Source organism: Marmota marmota, unplaced genomic scaffold (genome assembly GCF_001458135.2).
Source record: "Marmota marmota marmota unplaced genomic scaffold, marMar, whole genome shotgun sequence".
NCBI classification, from domain to species: domain Eukaryota; kingdom Metazoa; phylum Chordata; class Mammalia; order Rodentia; family Sciuridae; genus Marmota; species Marmota marmota.
Window position 1 is genome coordinate 2,959,322 of NW_025999991.1, and position 20,473 is coordinate 2,979,794.

Genomic DNA, 20,473 nt, shown 5'->3' on the forward strand with positions numbered 1-20,473 from the left:
GGGGGCAGAGAGCATAGCTGAGGAAGGAGACTGTCCTGGGGCTCTGCTCAAGAGAGGAGGCGGAGCCCAGCCTACCCAGAGACAGTGGGAGAGTCCTGGAGAGAAAAAGGTGGTGATTAAACTCTCAAACAGCGGTTGATACCCTGCAGTTCTCCAATCGCCAGTGTATTGGTTAGCCAACTTGCACATTAGGACTCAGGGGAAAGGTCCCTGGTTTTATTCCTGATATCCATAGAGTTTTGACTTTGCTAGACTGGTTGCTTTGCCTGCTTTTGTGGAGTTTTGCAGGCATTTTTTTTTTCCTTTTTGCAGCGCTGTGGAAGGAACCCATGGCCAAATACATGCCAGACTAGTGCTCTACCACGAAGCCACATCCCTAGCCTGAAAACCTTTAAAGTAGTTGTCAACCCTGCACCCTGGGCACCTTCCCACAAGTCACCACAGGGGTAGCTACATGGTTTCCAATTCCAGATTTCCATGTATGGTCTTTGTAAATCAATCTGCCTAAGGACAGAACTTTACCAGCAAGTTCTTCTCGCCCATGTGACCTTCCAGCCACTTGTGAAGGGCTTATTTCCAATCTTCAGTGATAGTTTGAAGCATGTGGCTGGGGTGGGGAAGACGTCTAGAGTACCTAACAGGAGATACTTTGAACTATTGGTGTTGTGAGACAAACTAATGGATAGGTCACAGAATCTGTGGCATTTCTGATGGTTTCCAATTTTCCTTTTCATGAAAATATTGGAGCAGGAGCAACTGGATGGATCAGCTTATAGATAATAAAAACTAAATTTTAATATCAAGTCAAAATGTAGCTTTGCCATATACTTAGAAGGATAATAAAACAACACAATGACTGCTATTACAAAACATTTTCTGTTTCTACCTAACATGTGAAATCAAAATTTTCAGTGCCTACATCAACGGAATAAAAAAATAAAACTGATGGTAATTATTATCTCATTTTATCAATAAGTTATTTCACCTATATATACACAAATTAATCTGAAAAATCTATTCATTTATCTCATTAAGAGATGAATTTCTAGTAAATAATTAGTTTATATTTAATACTTACCTATTAAAATAAATAATTTCTTGTTTTTAAAGCAACTATCTACTCATAGTAATTTTTATTTGTTTTTCTTACATATACATGACAGTACAGAGTATCTTGGCATTTTATGCATACATAGAGTATAACTTATTCGAACAGGATCCTATTCTTGAGATTGTACATGATGTGGAGTTGTCTATTCATATATGCACATCAGACATTTATGTCCAATTCATTCTACTGTCTTTCCTATTTCTATTTCCCCTCCCTTCCCTTCATTACCCTATGTCTAATCCAATGGACTTCTATTCTCACCCCCCCACACACACACACTTTTTGGTATTAGCATCTGCATAGTAGAAAAAAACATTTGGCCTTTGGTGTTTTGGGATTTGTTTATTCCACCATCTTGAAGGCTCCCTCATATTAAGATAATTCACCACAAAAAACTTGACGTTTGGAGCCTTACAGCCACAATATATGCATACACATGTTAAATATGGACTTTTATTGCATATTATAGAGAAAAACAAATTTTTAAGGATAAATACTTGTTATAATGTGATAATCTGGAAGAAATAAAATAGAAATACGTGTTCAAGAACTAAAATGAACAGACATTAACTTTGAATACATAGCAACAAACACAAATTTGTAAGGTTGGAGTATCACTGATAGCCGTAAAGTCGGATATTTCATTTAAAGTGCCATTGTTTCAAATTTACTAGAAATTTTATTTTAAAAGCTGTAAAAAATGCACTCTTCTAAGACAAACTTTAAGGGATGGTGAAGTGGGCCTTTATCCCAGCAGTTCATGGTGTTGAGGCAGAAGGATCATGAGTTCAAAGCCAGCCTTAGCCACTTAGAAAGACCCTGCCTCAAAATAAAAAAAATAAAGAGGCTGGGATGTGGCTCAGTGGTTAAGTTCCCTATGTTCAATCCCAGGACCAAAAGAGACAAAAAAAGTAGACAAACAAACTTTAAGAATGTAAGTGTTAGGTCTAACTCCTGACTCAGTGCTGCGCTCCTGCAATCCAGCTACTCAGGAGGATGATGTAGGAGGATAGCAAGTTCAAGGTCAGCCTTGGCAGCTTAGCAAGGTCCTGTCTAATAAAAATAAATAAAATGGCCTGGGAATTAGCTTAGTGATGGAGCACCCCTGGGTTAAATAACCACTACCAGAATAATAAAAAAGAATTTTTTGAAGGATAGATCTGCATGAGAGTAAAAGTGCACACAGACCCCTGAGATAATTCACTTATTGTCCTTATTTTGACCTAAAAAACTTAACCAAGCTTTCATTTATCAAAGCTGGCTTTCCTGCTATTACTTAAGGTTATAGAAAAGAATTAGATAAAATTTACTTTAAAAATTTTCAGCTGAAATATTCTGAGCCATGATCTAATACATGAAGTGCCTCTCTGTGGTGTCTCTGAATGTGTGAAGACTTCTTTGTGGGTTCATTGTTAACTGAAATTACTTAGAACCCCAAACTGGCTGTTGGATATCCTGGCATTGGAGTGCCATTCCTTCTCACATCCCTCACCTTTTACTATCAGAACCTGGTAAACAAATAAAACTTGGTCTTTTATCCTGAATTAATGGATATTCAATAGTTATCCCAAAGGTCAAATTAAAAATGTGTGCATCACAACAAAGACAATGAGAAAAGTCTTGGAAAAGCACTGGCCAGTGCTAATTCGATTACAATTTCAAAAATCAACTCACCTTCAATGTGAAAAGAGATTTGGGGGCAAGGATGATACAGACACTGTCAAATTTGTCTTGGTCATCCAGAGAGAAGTAGGTGGTTTCCTATGCTCATTGGGGGAGGAGAAATAGGGAGAGTTGAGAAATACACAGGATGAAAAAATGGCAAAACCTGGTGATTAGTTAAATGTTGTGGATGTGTTGGGGTGCAGGGGACATGACCGAGAAGGAGAAGTTAACAGATTCCTGAAGTTGTCAACCAGGTGGCCATTCATTAGGAGACAAACAAGCAGGGAGAAAAATATAGGGGGAAAAGCTATGAGTTTATCAAATTTGAGATGGAAATGTTTGATACATCTTTGATTTAGGACCATAAAGAGAGGCTTGAACAATGACAGAGCAATGGTGGCTGAAGCCAAAGGAGGAGATGGGGTGACACTGGGTGGGTTATCCAATAAAGCACATGGGGCTTAGCGGAATGACACCAGGCAGGACAGATGGAAAAGGAGGAACTGCACAGAAATCTAGAAGGAAGGGAGAAGGATTAGCTTTTTTTTTAACCTGAGTCTGAGACAGGATATTTTCAAAACCATGTGTACTTCTGTCAAGGATTCAAGTAAGAAAGGGTGAAGATGTGGGTGTAGGAAGGCCTGGCAAAGGCTGAAGCCAGTGGAGAACCGAGAGAGAGGGAAAGGTGGGGAGAAGGTGGTCCGCAGCGCTCCAAGGGCATTGGCAGACCGAAGGAAGAGGGGAAGCGAAAGCGCCAAGCGTGGAAATAAGAAGAATCTTCTCCCCTGGACCTCCCTCACTCGCTTGTCCCCAACCTAAATGGGAAGTATTGAGGAGTTAAATATGTCTAGGAAACCTTGAGGAAAGATATCAAATCCTGAGGGCAAGTGGAATAATTAGCCTTCAATTCTAGGAATTATTTAAATTCCTTAAGAGAGAAAAGAAGGAAAGACTCCTGTAGATGCATGCACAGTGGTAGATTTTATCTTAAGTATTTGGAAATCTTGGCTATGCATGGCTTCTTCTGCATGAAGGGAAGCTGCAGGATCCTTTACTAGAGCAATGGGAGAGATGGTGAGTTTGGTGTTCAGGGGAGATTGAAAGGTGCTGTATTGTTAATGATATCGACATAAACATTCCACACGTTATTTCACAAAGAACAGAATTTTGCAATCTGCCTTAGTTATGTAATCCTTGCAGACCATCCTGACAGATAAAATGAGAGGCAAAATGAAAATAAATGGATGGGTTAGATTATATTTTTGTGCCCTTTTGTTATGAATTTTTCTCTTCCTACCATATTTGGATAAGTAGAAAAATTTTTATCGATATGATATACAATATTTTCATTTTTTAAACATCATCTTGAGATTATTTTTCAACCGATGCTTATCTTGATTCACAATACACATTTACATATAATGTTGATAATTTTCCAGAAACAAATCATGGCAGATATTTCTGAAGTCACAGATGTGGCACATTGCCTGGTTTAACTTTCTGTAAACACTGCAGCATCAAAAGTGGGTTTTTAAAGAGTAATTTTGGAAATATACTTCAGTGCAACCTTGGGGAAAAAAGACCTTACAAGAGAATATACTAAATAAATATTAAATAAAAGGACATGAACTTGGAAAATGGTTTCTGATGCTGACTCACTCACTTTATCTGGTACCTGCTATTTCTGTCACTTGCAATTTAACTAATGTGACATGTCATTTGTGGATGACATTCATAATGTTTCTAAATTAATCGTCTCTAGCATCCACAAGCCCACTGCTTTCAAATTTCAGTTTCTAAATAGATTGTTACAACTCCATTAATCTAAACCTAAAGTCAAAGAGGTAAGTGGCAAAATTAAAGTGAGTTCCAGTTGAAACTCAAAACTGCAAAATAATCAATTTAACTCAGTTTTTCAAGTAGAAAGTAGCTGTTTCATTAATTTATCAGTTTTCCCTGCTATATATTACTTTAGTAGCTTCAGATGCACGCTGCGTCATTTTTTATATTTAGTTGTTTTGCTCTTCTGTGCTTGAAAGGAGCACTGAGAAGGACAGTGTGGATGACCAAGAGATGAAGGGGGAGGGATGGTACAACCAAGTGGATAAAATAACTTTAAAGTGCGTCTTTTGCTGATTGGGAACTTGTTAACGGGATCTGAGCAGAGGGAAATTACAGGATCTGAATTACTTTCTAGAGCTTTCTTTGGATGCTGTTTTGAGAAAGAGAGCATGGGGCCACACATAGAAACAGAAGGATGGAGGCTACTCCTATGCTAAGTGAGGGATCCTGGCAACTTTTAATCAGAATAGCAGTGGTGGATTTGGAGAGAGGTAACTGGATTTATAATTGTTGTAAAGGCTCAGCTGATGAACCAAATTGATTTGCTTTTAATTTGGATGGCACATGAGAGGATTGAATTAATACATCCTGGTCCACGGGGAAGATGGGATTGATATCTGCTGAGTTGGTGAAGACTGATGGACCAACAGGTTTGAGGGAGAAGTTCTGACTTTGGCTTTCCAGGGTGTTGAGTTTGAGATGTCTACAGAGGTGAGAAATTGGAACCTGGAAATATATCCCAAGTTCAGTAGAAAACACAGGCTTCAAATAGACATTTGGAGACGGTCAGCATTTTGATTAGTGCACAATGCCACCAGTACATGTGAGCTGATCTACAGAGCAGTGTGACCTTCACAGGGGCAAGGATGAACCTTGGGACACTCCAAAATTCTATTCTGTATTCCAGCCCACCCGGGAAATTTGTCTAAAGATACATTGTGAAATTTCTTAGGGGACAATCTTTTATTATCTTTAAAACTTGTATTTGCTCTGTCATAAACTTCTGAAATTTATGAATGCAATGTACTAACTGGGCACGGTGACACATGCCTGTAATCCCAACAACTCAGGAGGATGTGAAGAAGGAGGATCACAAGTTCAAGTCCAGTCTCAGCAATTGACCAAGACCCTTAGCAACTTAGCAAGGCCCTGTCTGAAAATAAGTAAATAAGTAAGTAAGCAAATAAATTAATTAATTAAATAAAAAGACCAATAGACAATGCAAGTCTGGCTCAGTAGTTAAGTTCCTCTGAGTTCAATCCCAAGTACCAAAAAAAAAAAAAAAAAGTAAAGAGATTAATGCAGTATACTCTTGCCTTTTCCTGAAGATACTAGTTACTTTTAAAATCAGTGTATTATTTTATTCCGTAGTTTGTGTCCTCTTGTTAGTGTCTCCCCTCCACCTGGCATTCTGTTTCTTAATCTTGGTGTTAGCCATTTTTTCCCTTTCTTCTTGCTCCTGGGTTCTTTGAATGTTCAGAGAGCTTTGATTTTGACATTGACATTGATGAGTGAAAATAGAAATTTTAAAGTGTCTGGTGTGGATTTCCTTTGCTGTTGTTTAGGGAAATTTACATTCTGACTCTTTTAGACAATGAGAAGGTTTATTGATTGACATAGTTTCTTGTGGATTAAAAGCTAAGACTTCTGAAAGTAAGCCAGGGCCATCAAGTTTCACAAGAAGCTGAATTTTCTTTTGGTGAACCCAACTCAAAAAGCAGTTTAACTCTTGCAGCTCGCCATTTCCTCTGTCAAAGTGACTTTCCTTTTATTTTACCTTGGATTAATGTCACACTACTTAACTCACATGGTAGTGGGTTGAACATGCAGAGACCAGTGGTCATGAATTCTTCATTTTCTCTTGCTCTGACTCTCAACTCCCCTGAGCTCTCTTCACAGCACAAGTGAGCCATTTCGGCAGTGTTTGGGCAATCGGCTCCTGTCCCTAGTGTACTCCATTGCCTTTGTGTTGGGCCTCTGGCCTCTTTGGCTATGCTTCCTCTACTATCTCCATCAGCTTACTGCTTTTCAGAAAATTATTTTACTGTGTTTTATCTTTATCACTACAGATGCAGTGTTGGTTAAGCACTCAGGTAATGAATTCAGTAAAAAGCCTCTTAAAGTTTTCTCCCTGTAGTTAATAACTTTGCAGATTGGAAAGATACTTATGCTTCTTTAAAATATGGTTCATGCCAGGCATGTTGGTGCAGGCCTATAATCCCAGAGGCTTGGGGGGGCAAAGGCAGGAAGATCACGAGTTCAAAGCCAGCCTCAGCAAAAGCGAGGCACTAAGCAATTCAGTGAGACCCTGTCTCTAAGTGAAATACAAAATCGGGTTGGGGATGTGGCTCAGTGATCGAATGACCCTGAGTTCAATCCCCAATAATAGAAAAGAAAATATATGGTTCATTTTTCTGTAGAGTAGGGATAATAATAGCAGTGCCTAACACTTGGGTCACTACCAGCATGAACTAAGACAATGTTTCAAGTTCAGTTCCTGGAGACTAGAACATACTGGTAATATTATCAGTATTAACAAAGTCATGAATAATCCTGTTTTTAAATTTTTGAATAGGCTGTATTATATTGCCTTGTATATTCTAATTTATCATGAGATTATATACAAGTTATATATAATTCATGATGGAAACATTTACCTATATGATATAAGGAAGGAATACATTAATAAAATAGAACAGCATGTATGTATAGCTACATATTTTATATATTTATCAAATTTCATATTTCTGCTAAAAACTTCTAATTATAAGAATAGATATGGAGAAATATCACCATTTATGTTAATAGTATTCAAATTCCTAGGTTTTTATACCTGTTCCTAGGTTTTATTGGTATTTTTCAGGTATTTTTAGATGTTTTATATACATTTTACCAACCCAAGCACCATTTATATATTTTTTCTCCAAGTTTGCCTCCGTTACAATGAATTTAATATTTATACTTTATGTTAAATAGATTTAAGACTGATTATAAAAAGCACTGAGGTATTAATATTCTGGACTAAAAGATCAGAATTAATTCATTAATTTGGAAGTCAACTGACCCATTGTTAGGAATACGCAGAGGTAAGTGAATTTTGTCCACTTTTCAATTGAAGGATGAGATTTATGGAGACTTGCTGATTTTTTTCCTAACAAATCAGTATTTTTCAACTACAAGCATTGTAATAAATGGTCCAAGTATAATAGTTATAATAGCAACAACAAGGCCTTTCAGAATCCACATGGAAAATAAAAAAAAGATTCTAAAAAATCGGAAAGATTAATGGGCATTAGACTGGAACCAGCTAGCTTTTGTAGCGTGTTGTGATTATAGTTCGAACTTTGCTTTTCAGCCTGACATTCTTCACAGTCAACATGAAAGTGAAACAGGAGGAATTTCAGGAGATATAAAGGAAAAATCTACACCTCAAAACAGCAAGGATAGAGTCATCTGTGAGCTAAGAGCAGAGGTAAGGTATTGGATAAAGGGTGTAACATTATTAAATCACACTTGAAAATAACTAAATTATATACCATTTTAAATTGCACAAGTGAGGTCACTTAATGAGGGTGAGTGCTGCTTGTATAGTAATAAGCTTATATACTTTATGTAAGATTCTTTGGAATGATACTCCTAACTAGATGTGAGCTATCTGAGCAATCCAATAGACAATGTAAGTCTTATTGTGAGTAAATATCTATTGAAAGTTCAATCATCTGATGGAACATAATGTTAACTTATTTTCAGAAACAATGACATACAAAATATGTGGCATGTGGATTCTGGTGACATTAGCAATGCTATTAGCAGCTAACAACACTAAGACATAGGATAAATTCACATTGGTTATAGCTAATTGATTTATTTTCCTTTCTGACTAGCAACTGCAACAGATAAATTTTCATGGATTTGTAAACTCAGAGTGTTTTTCTGGTCTTAGATACAAAGCAGGAATTATTGTTCTTGGACATAGGAGGAGGGATTGAATTATTTATATTTCATTGAAAACTGCGTTGCATTAAAAACAGAAAATAGCAAATTATTTATTTTATAACTGGTGATTCTGGACAAATGCTTTGGATACAAATGTGTAGGAACAAGTTAGGAAATGGAAAAGAAGTTGGTAAAAATATAGGCTGGGAAGAAGGTGATTTGTATGAGGCATTTTGTTTCCTATAAAACTCTTCAAAGACAGAGCTCATGCTGGAGTTTATTTTATGTCAGATGAACCAAGTGCATTGGGAAGTACATAGATTTGGGAGTCAGAAGCAGCAGAATCATCTTCTGATTATTTTCTTGAATTCCTTAAGCCCCTCTGTGTCTTGAGTTTACAGAGATGGGAGTGATAATAGTCACAGTCATTACATAGGGGCTTTAAAAACAAAAATGTGCCTGGGGAATACTTGGTGGAGAAGAGTTCTTGTACTTTGGTACTCAGCCCACCTGTTCTGGGGCTTCAGGTCTTGCCTGCACTGCCTCTCCCTGCTGCCAGGCTGTCCTTACCCCTCGTCCTCAAGACGCCTGGCAGGTGTTGGGAACAGGAATATGCAACAACAGATCCAGATGAAAAGGTGACTATTGAAAACAACCACTTTTCAGTCAAAGGAGAAAAGGATGGCTCTTGTGCCTTTTGTTTCTAAGAGGCATCCAGTCCTCAGGAGAGCTGCCTCTTTCCTTGGGCTCTGCGCTCTCAAGTGCACCTTTGATAAAGCACTGCTGGACATGCAGCTAACACCAGAAACAGAGGAGGGAGACCTGTCAGACTGCTTCCTGTAGCTCTCCTCAAAACCAGGGGCGTAGGTGCATACACGCACACGTTTGTAATGTTTTTAAAGAGCAGTTTTAGTTTTACTGCAAAATTTGGCAGGAAATAGAATTTATATATTCACCCCTCTCTGTACAACATCTCTCAGGATTATGGTGCTTAGTAAAATCGATGAACCAACGTCGACACATTATCAACTGAGTCCAGGGTTTCCGTTAAGTTTTTACTATGTGTTGTACATTCTGTAGGTTTTGGCAAATGTCTAGTCACAAGCATCTATCCTAAAACTCCTGTATGTTCCACACACTTATCCCTCCCTCCCCTGAAACCCTGATGACCACTGATCTTTTCTTTGTCTCCATACTTGCCTTTTCCAGAATATCATGCTGTTAGAATCATGCAGTGTGTTGTATTTTCCGATGGACTTCTTCAACAGAGCAATATGTATTTAAGGTTCATTGACATCCTTTTTTGGTGGCTTGATAGTTCATTTCTTTTTAGTGGTGAATAATATCACATTGTCTAGATATACCACGTTTTGTTTATCTCTTCGTCTTTTGAAAAATATCTCTATTGCTTTCCTATTTTTTCTACTATACATAAAGCGCCTATAAAATTTTTTCTGCAAGTTTTCAAGTGGAAATAAGTTCCAACTCCTTTGGATTAATACCAAAGATGTCTATTGCTGAATCATATGGTGATTATAGGTTCAGTTTTGTAAGAGACTGACAAACTGTCTTCCGAAGTGGCTGAAGCACTTTGCATTTGCTCCACATTGTCACCAGAGTTTGATGCTTGGATTTTGGAAATTCTAGTGGTTTTGCAGGGGCATGTCGTTGAGGTTATAGTCTAAAGTTTCCTAGTCAAGTGGGATACTGATGTTTGTTCCTATGCCTGTTTGTTATCTTGTCATCTGTGATGGGTTTTGTGTTCATATCTTTTGTCAACTCTTAAGTAAGCTTGTTTATTTTCTTATGATTGGGCTTTAACAGCTCTTTGTGTATTTTGTTTAACAGTGATCTGCCAGATCTGTGTTTTGCTAATATTTTCTCCTAAACACATAAAACTTCAAGGGTATGCATTAAAGAGGATCAAATGTAAATAAAATTTGCAATATTTTTTAAAAGTTAACAACTTTAGCCCAAAGAAGTTAATTAAAATAAATCTTTTGAAAAATGATGTGATTATTTTAGGATGATCATATCCAATTGTTTTATTTCAAACATTTCCATATCTAAGCATGTTTATTATAGAAATAATTAGAAAGTATAGAGAATAAAAAAAGAAAAAACATACACATATAAATGTATTTGCTTATATATGTATAAATGTATATGGTTTCTTAAAATTATACTTTTTTATGTTCACATAAAATTGTGTAATTATATCAATTTTATTAAAATATAAACCAATTTTTTAAAAAATGGGTTCTTGTTTTAGATATACAATCAAGATTGTAATAAGTAGCCTCATGCAAATACATACATTTAAAAATGGCTTAAATTCCTCGAAGTAAAATGGCTTGGTCAAGAGGATGTTTATTTTTGAAATCTCTTATACACATTGCCAAGTGCTCCATTAGAAACATTATATCAATTTACATTTTCACAAAGTATATCTAAAAACTCTATTATTCACAAAGCAAACATTAAAGACAGTTAAAGAGCAGAGGCTTTCCACCTAGGCAACCTGGGAACCAACTGGCAGACTGGTGATCTCCTGGGGTTTTCCTTGGGCTGTATATACATCACAAAGATGCTAGCCATCTGGGAACACCAATCGGTAGAGACAGATGAAGAAACAAAAGCCATAATGAAAATGTAACCTAAGTCGGTTTGCTTTTGTCAAAGGACCTGGGAAGATCAAGACAAAAGTTTGAGGAGAGTAATGCTTGAATCCAACCAAACTCACAGGAAAAAAAAAAAAAAAAAGAGCCCCACCTCCACTCCTGCTAGCAGAGGCTGAGTGGGGAGGACATCATTTCACCCTGCTCAGGTGGTAAAGAAGTTCCCCAATCCTCCTTGGGAGGATTGTTATGGTTTAGATGAGGTGTCCTCCAAAGTCTCATGTGGAGACATGCTAGAATTTCCAGAGGTGAAGTGATGAGATTATGAGATCCTTAACCTAATTCATGGAGTGGATTTATCCACTGAAATAGATTAATTGGTTGGTAACTGTATGTAGGTAGGGCGTGTCTGGAGGAAGTAGGTCATTGGGAGTGTGCCTTTGGGGTCTGTATTTCGTCCTTGGGTAGAGGAGCTCTCTCTGCTTCCTGGCTGTCATGTTCTGAGGAGATCTCTTCTGTCACCCTCCTGCCATGATGTTCTGCCTCACCTCAGACCCGGAGCTTTGGAGTCAGCTAACCATGGGATGAACCTTTGAAACCACGAGCCAAAGTAAACCTTTCCTCCTCTATGTTGTTCTTGTCAGGTTATTTGGTCATGGCCGCAAAGAAGGTAACTAAAATAGACTGTCATTGCTAGTTGGCAGTAAGGAGGCCCCCCAAGCTCTGGTGGTGTCTGAGGAAACCCCATGCAGAACTATGTGGATGAGGTCCAGCAGGCAGAAAAAACTGCTGTCACTGCCCAGCAGTGAAAGGAGACCCTGAGTTGGGCCTCAGGGAGGCCAAGTGGCAAGTCAACCCTCATCTTCCAGGGGTTTTCAGTAGGACCCTTCCATAGGGTCCAGTTTTGTGACATAATCCCCCACATATGCAGAATACAATGAATGTTACTCATTGAATGTTACAAATTGAATGTTACTCATCATATCTCAAAGCAATCAATCAACAGATGCCACCCCTGAAATGGCAACAATGTTTAATTATTTGGCAAGAATTTTAGACAACACTCAGTAAGCAACTGGGAGTGAAATACATTTCTTAAAGAAATAGTAAGCCTTTTAGTAAATAAATTGAAAGTTGCAGCGAATAGATGGAAGATGTAATCAATGAAACAGTGGAAGACTTAGGCGCAAGAGCACATTGAAAATTTTAAAGTTAAGAATGGAGGAGACAAAAAAGAAGCAATGAACTTGAAGGCAGACTAGAAGAAATGATCCTGTCTGAACACAAGAAGAAAGTTGGCTACAAAAAAAAAAATGCATCCTCAGGGACATGTGGAATATGTAACAAAAAATCTGTTTGCATATCGGCGGTCATTATCAGAGAAGTAGCACTGGGCGGGAGAGTACTGAAAAGATGAGTGAAATTTAGGGAAAGGGTCAAAATTAGAGCCCAGAAGCTCAGCAGACTCCAAGGAGCATAAATCCAAAGACACCCATCATCAAGCCACATGGTAGTCAAGCTCAAGGGAAGCTAGGGAAAACGTCTCGACCTCATCACGGCCAAAGCCTTGCCCCACTGCAAGGACGAGCATTCAGCAGGCTTTGCACGTCCCACCAGAAACCCTGGAGGTCAAGACAGAAGCCGCATGCCAGTGTTCAAGTGTAAAAGGATGGCCAACTGAACACGCAGTGCCTGATGACATGTTCTTGAGGACACCCGGAGAGCAAAAGGAATGTGACTCTAGCAAATCAGCACGTGAAAATGTGTCATTGAGAAAATTCAGACAGAACGACCATGAGATGTAACCACAGAGTGGCTAAAATGAGAATAAAATAGCCACAGCAGTACATACCAGTGGAGAAGCAAAGCCACAGGCCACTCATCTATTGTTAGGGGAGTGTGAACTGATGAGAGAACGGTGTAGAAGAGTTTGGCCGTTTCCAGCATAACAACTATCCTATGATGAAGCAGAGAACACCTGGGCATTTACGTTCTTAGGAAAGAAACTTAGATTCACATGAACCTGTAGGTGAATCTGTACACGGATTTAATTCGTAAATTCCAAAACCTGGAAACAACACTTAAGACCTTCAGTGAGTGAAAAATCAAACAAACTGTAGCTGAATATTCTTCAGCAATAGAACAGACTGAACTCCCCTTTTGTGAACCATCTCGAAGAGCCTCCAGAGAAGTACACTGAGCGGGGATTGTTAGTCCCGAAGACTGCATAGTCTATGATTTTATTTACAGAACAATTTTTGAAGCAATAAATTTAGAAACGGAGATAGATTTGCCGTTACCAAGGAAGCAGGTGTGTAGGAGTGGCCGATGTGACCCTTCATGGCTATGGAAAACCTCTGCCTTTTGACTGCCTTGTCCATGTTGGGTTCTGGTCTGTGCTGGAGTTGCAAAGTGTCATCACTGGGGAAAACAGGGGAAGAGACACATGGATTTACCTGTATACCTTGCAAATGCCTGTGAATCGGCAATTATCTCAGAACGAAAATTCATTTCAAACACCCTAATCCTCTTCCAAATGTATGCCAAGTTCCACCTTTTCATGTACTTTTCTGAAAATATGCCTCCCACATTTTCTTACCATTCCAGGATCCAGGAGACCCAGGTCTAAGTTTTTATCTTAACAGTATTTAGTGTTTGGCTTCTCAGTAATTACACAGGCCGTCTGAGATTGTTTGCTTATGAGTTTGTTTGCAAACTGGTGTTAACAGCTTATCTAAAAGACGAATTGATTCTTATATGCAATAAGTAAAACTGGGACACTACATGTAGTAGGTACTCAATAAATATGTCTCTCTTTCCATTCACATTTCATTTAGTATATTCTACATTGGCCAGACTATCCAGATTCTGAGATTTTAGTAACATTATACATAATCTTGTCAGAATGCTTCCACCTCCCTGTGTTTACCCTCCACTCAATTGTAGGCTATTCTGAGTGTAAAGGTACTGTCTTACAGCAAGTGCAATTCCTGCAGTTTTGGGTGCCAAATACACTCTCCTGGTATTATTTTTTTTCCCAAGCCAGATTCATATACAATCCTCCATGCATAGATTATGTGTTGATCCATAGGCTAATCTTTGAGAATTTTTTGTACAAAGACTATGAATGTCTTGAACTGGAAAGAACCTAAGGTACAATTCCTTGTTTCAGATGCCTGTTCTGATGTTAATGAATCACCCACAGTGGGCTCTCCTTGAGTGATCTCTCCGTGGTACATTTTGTCTGATACTTTGTATTTAAGTCTTTTCACATAGTACAATAAAATGTTATTAAATTGGTTTCTTTTCTTCCCAATCCTAAATGAATGCAGTATGATATAAATTGAAGGTACCAAATGCATCATTTTTTCCTCACTTTCAAAATGTCTATATTTATCCCCTTTTAAAATGCTGCTTCCAAATTGGAAACAAAATACTCGAATAGGTAAGATGTTAAATTTAACTTGTGATTATAAAAGTAGTCTTCTTTATTTTGCTTATGCAAGAGAAGACATAAACCTTTTGCTACATTTGTTTTTTTTCACATCCAGTAATATTGTATTACTGATCAGGTCTTAGAAAGGGGATTTTCTCCACATGAGTGCCTTTCTATATACATAGACAAAATGCAGCAACAAAGACGTTGTAAGAAAACCACCCCAAACATCAGCATGGAAAATAACTAGGTGCATTCTCATTCATCCAAGGTCTCATTCAGTCATTTATTCAACAACTACTTCTCCAACATCTTCCATGTGTTTGGTACTGCGATCAAGCAGTGAGGACTCCCTAGGGTGGTTTGGTGTCAAGATCAAGCACTGAGGTCTCCGGGATGCAGGGTGGCCACAGGTGGATACACAAGCAAGCCAGAGGGAAAGTGGTGTGTTAGGTCTGATAGGTAAGGTAGAGAGATCTGTGCAAGCACAAAGAGACAGTCAGCTGTGAAAGCTGAACTGCCTTCATATAGTGAAGTACAAAGGCAGGCATGTGACGGAGGGTAGCCAATGAGACAGTGAGACTGCAGGTCAGTAGGAAATCAACACTACAGAAGGCCGGCACTTTGAGTACTGATGGTGAAACAAGAAGCCCTTCCTCGCCCTCTTGTACTACTGTAGATGTTAGGAAATGTTGATGTGAGGAATACTTTGAAAATCTGAAGAACATGCTGTTTTTAGCTTAAGCTGAAGGAAAATGCTGAAGGCAGAAAAATGTTGTTATTTTGTGTTAAAAATGAAAAAAAAATTATCTTAAAAATGTTCTCTTAAATTATGAACTCTCTCTTCAATACTTCAAATATTGTAGAGTACCCAATGTGTTAGGATCTAGTAATTCAAGAGTGTGGTAGAAATGGTCCTGCCCTCAGAGAGCTGCCTTCAGGGAGGGACTTGGTATTCCTCAAAATCCTAAGGGCACCTTTCCCACTTTACTGAAGCTACATACCAGATGGGCCTGGGAGTCAGAGGATTGGCCTAGTCAGAAGTCAGAGATGATATACTGGAGATTTTATTTACTGATATGGTTAAATAATATCATCTTTGACTAAAAAGGTATTGCATGATTAGAACTCTGGTATCATTATACTTTAATTTTCTGAGATAGTCACAGTAGGTGTTGATCTGAATTGATATACATCTCTCATACCTTGATTCCTCTTACTGATATACACATTTTAGCAAAGAGATTTAGATTGCTGAGAACACTATGAATGTGTCAGAAATGATTACACAGTTTTGACACATGGTACTGTCATTTGTAAGAGGTTCATTCAGAAGCCTGTTAGTGATACGGACTTAAACATTCCGAGTTCATATTGACAGAACACAGGGAACAAAATCTACAAAAGGAAATTTGATACAAGTAGACCCTTAGAGCAAAACAACAGCCTGGGGAAACTGAAAGTCACACTGTCACAGATGGATACGCTTCTGGGCACTAGGTACACACAAGCCTCAATACTGTAGTTGTCCAAGGCTGAGACTATCACTTATCCTGCATTCACTAAAATCTGATAGATACAAACTTAAATACTGGGTGAAACCCTGTGTGATAATTTATCCAGGAAATATCGATGTCTTGAATGACATATTTCTTTCAAGAAAAGTTGTGAACCATGTGGAGTGCATTAAAGTCCTTAAAACTTCTATTTTCAAATATTCCAACAGGAGTAGTCATTCTTGGCCAGGTGTGGTGATGCACATGCCTGTAATCCCAGAGGCTCAGGAGGCTGAGGCAGGAGGATTTCGAGTTCAAAGCCAGCCTCAGCAAAAGCGAGGCGCTAAGCAACTCAGTGAGACCCTGTCTCTAAATGAGATCCAAAATAGGGCTGGAGACGTGGCTCAGTGGTCTAGTGCCTCTAAGTTCAGTCCCCAGTACTAAAATTTAAAAAAAAAAAAAAAGTAGCCATTCTTTGTGAGCCAGGTCTGTGGGAAAGGTCTCTAGCTAAGTTTACTTACTTAATTACAATCTGAGGTTTATTGCCATTAGCAGTTAAGATTTTTTTTACTGGCTTCTCCTGGATGAGATGGGTGGGAATAGAAGGGATTACATTAGTTTAAACTGTTTAAAATGATAGGTTTTCATAGGTTCGTCCACTTCTCTTCAAAGTCCTGCACACTGTAGAGCCCACCCCAGAGCACCTAGTACGTGTCTCGGTGCCTTCCACAGAAGACCTTCCTCCACAAGACCTGCCCAGTGATGCCTTCCAGGTCTCACCCTCTCTGTGTGTTTCTGGTCCTTTGAGGGCACACAGTACGCGTCATGCCTGCTGCGGGGCCACAGTCAGACACGACACATTTGCACCAGGATGCCCTCTACATTTCCCTGTCCTCATGGTCAACCATTCCTCCCAAAGCTTTGAATTCAAAACCAATTTACCGAAACTATTAGAGTACAGTTGTGTTTGACAAAGACACAAAGTCCGAGTAAAATAAATATTCTGTTATATTTTAGAGGAAATTGATTCAGAACTTTCCCATTATTATTATCAAAAACATTTCCCTTGGGAAACATATTTTCATACAAACAGGACTTCTGATAATATGGGCCTTAAACCAAACGGGCAATTGCATTTGTTTTCTTTTGCCAAAATCCCAAGTTAATAAAAACAGGACATAAAAAGGCCTGTCACTTTAGATGCTAGAATTCTTACCTTCATTCTGCAATAGTTCCTGGATTATACTGGCTGAGTATTTTTAATTCAAAATGCTTTGGACCAGAAATGTTTTTAACTCCAGATTTTTTTTTTTTCAAATTTTAGGGGAAAAATATCTATCTATCTATCTATCTATCTATCTATATTGGGGATGGAATCTGAGCCTAAGCATGATAATTAATTTATGTTTCATATATACCTTATATCCAAAGCCTAAAAGTAAGTTTATATAATTTTAAAAATAATTTTATCATGAAACAAATTTAATGGTGTGGAATTTTCCACTGTGCTCTCAAAAAATTTCAGATTATGGAGAATTTCAGACTTTGGATTTTTCAAATTAGGGATGTTTAACCTGTAAAAGGTGCTCAACAAATGGTCATTGAATGGATGAGAAAAAGATAAAGCAGATAATAAAGAAAGGGAGCTTTCTATTTTAACCTTTATGAGGTTAGGGGGGAAAGTCAAAATGGAGGGAGGATATTGCTTTCTAGATTCATTTGGAATTCGGAATGTGGTTTGATGTGTTCTGTAATTGACTACATCCATTGGTCATCATCGTGATTTGAATGTTTGTGCCCCCCCCATCCATACCCTGAATTCCTAACCCCCAAGGTGAAGCAGTCAGTGATAGGTAGGGTCCTCAAGAATGAGAATAGTGGCCTTATAAATAACTCTCCAGACAGCTAGCTCTTCTTGTCTACCTTGTTAGCTTTCAGGGAGAAAGCACCATCCATGAAACGGAAAACAGGTCCTCATTGGACACCAAGCACACTGCATCTCATTCTTGTACTTGTTAATCTTCTGTTGCTTATAAAGTGCCTAGTTTATGGTATTTTGTTACAGCAGCCTGAAAGACTGAGGTTGTTATTAATACGGATAGATAAGGGTAATGTTTTAGGGATAAGAATATAAAAAAAAAACTAATAAGTAGACAAGTAAGTAATAAAGATAAGCCTCGTTTTCATAGAATAACTCCACTTTCAGTGGTTAATTGAATAAATTCAGTGGCCTCTACATCTCATTGAATTTGATACTTCTTTAATAGAGTAAGATTTTTCTCTCAAAACTACTAGAAATCCTTCTGTATTTTAAATATTAAAAGCAGTGCAGAAAGTTGTTAATTAGATAATTTCTATACATTTATGAATCAGTGAAACTTTGATTTATTTTTCATCCTGGTAGGTGCAGGTGGAGTGGCTTTTGGAACAATTCTTTTTAACAGTGATAAACCATATTGGTTTTCATTTTTAATATTGATTTGTTCAAGTTCAAAACAGCTGTTCTGGAACTGAGTATTATAGCCTGAGGGACTTTTTTTTTCTGTGTGTTTAGCAATGATTCAAATATCATAGAAAAGAGAAAAAAAATCGAGTCTCTGATTTTAGTCTTTCTAGAAATCTCTACAATAGAAATTGCTTAGCCACAGAAATAAATAAGAGCAGTGATATATCAAAACAATTATTCTTCTGAAAACTTTTATCAACCAATGAGTGGAGGACACCATTTGGACATGAAAGGGGACAGAGGGGAAAACTCAGGCCAAAAAGGAAAGGAAGAAAAGCTACATAACAGATACACTTCTGCAGTAAATGCTGAAAAGTAATGGGAGGTGCATAAGTAACTATTAAAATCTGTTTTTCTTCAGATTGAATATCAGTAGGTATTTATAGTAAATTTCATGGAGGCTTTATGGTTCTAGGTGTCTTGTAAGTACCTCACACTTCAGATCTCATTTACCCAGCACATCAACCTTATGAGGTGGTGGGATGGTGAACTTCAGGAGCCAATTTGTTTGGGCCATGGGGTTCCCAGTCTTTTGAGGAAACACTTGTCTGAGTGTGTGTGTGTGTGTGTGTGTGTGTGTGTGTGAGGGTGCTGAGGATGAGACAAACATTTCATTGATGGACTGAGTAGAGCAGATTACCCTCTCTAATGTGGGTGAGTCTTTTCCAATCAATTGGAGACCTAAAAAAAAAACAAAACTGAAAGACTGAGAACGTGGCCACTACTGCGGAGCTGGGGCATCAATCTTTGAATGTTCAGACGTGGGGTGTGTTATGGTTTGGATATGAGGTCTTCCCCCAAAGCTTCTGTGTTCAGGCTGGAATATTCATAGGTGAAATGATTAGGTTATGGAGCTGTAACCTTGTCAGTGGATCAATCCATTTAATGAGTTAAGAATTTAAAGGGATTAAGTGTGTGGTAACTGTAGGTAGGTGGGGCATGGCTGGAGGAATTAGGTGCTGGGGGTGGGTTTTAGGGTTTATATTTTTTTCCTGGAGTCTCCATCCATCATTCTGCTACCTGACTGACAGGACCTGAGCAGTTTTCCTCCCCACACCCTTCTGCTATGACGTTCTTCCTCCCCTCAGGCTCAGAGCAATGGAGTAAGCCGACCACAGACTGAACTGATGAAACTGTAAGCCCCCAATACACTTTTCCTCCTCCATGCTGTTCTTTTTGTAAAAATTCATTTATTTATTTTAATTTTTGTTATACATAACAGCAGAATGCATTTCAATTCATAGCACACATAGAGAGCACAATTTTTCATTTTTCTGCTTGTACACAAAGTAGAGTCACAACATTCGTGTCTTCATACATGTTCTTAGGGTAATGACCTCCATCTCATTCCACCATCTTTCCTGCCCCCATGCCCACTTCCTTTCCCCTCCCTCCCCTTTGCCCTGTCCAAAGTTCCTCCATTCCTCCCATGCTGCCCCCACCCCCATTATGGATCACATTCACATATCAGAGAAACATTCGGCCTTTGTTTTTTGGGGGATTGGCTTACTTTGCTTAGCATGATATTTTACAACTCCATATATTTACCTGAAATGCCATGATTTTATTCTCTTTTAATGCTGAGACATGTAAAGAATCCCATGCTGTTCTTACTGGATATTTTGGTCACAGCAATGAAAGCTGACTAGCACAGTCTGAAACATCAAATATTATGAAATATCCAGCTTGATGGCTACAGAAATCTTCATAGTCTCCAAATTTTGTAAGCCAATTCATTATTTCTCTCTCTCTCATCTTCCTTCCACCTCCTTCTTCTTCCTGCCTCCCTCCCACTGTCATATGTATGTATGCATATATATATATATATATATATATATATATATATATATATATATATATATA

At 38.2% G+C, this 20,473-nt stretch overlaps 1 protein-coding gene across 4 annotated transcripts in view; it reads left to right on the forward strand.

Annotated features, from left to right (window-relative positions):
- The window catches only part of Ccdc102b (coiled-coil domain containing 102B), a 195,433-nt gene that overhangs the window by 57,548 nt on the left and 117,412 nt on the right, over positions 1–20,473 (forward strand). For 3 of the 4 annotated variants that reach the window (XM_048806622.1, XM_048806623.1, XM_048806625.1), the window contains exon 5: positions 7,974–8,090. The exons of the other annotated variant lie outside the window; for it this stretch is intronic. In XM_048806622.1, coding sequence (XP_048662579.1) covers positions 7,974–8,090 — 117 coding nt within the window. The remainder of the gene's footprint in view (positions 1–7,973; positions 8,091–20,473) is intronic. 4 annotated transcript variants of the gene reach the window in all.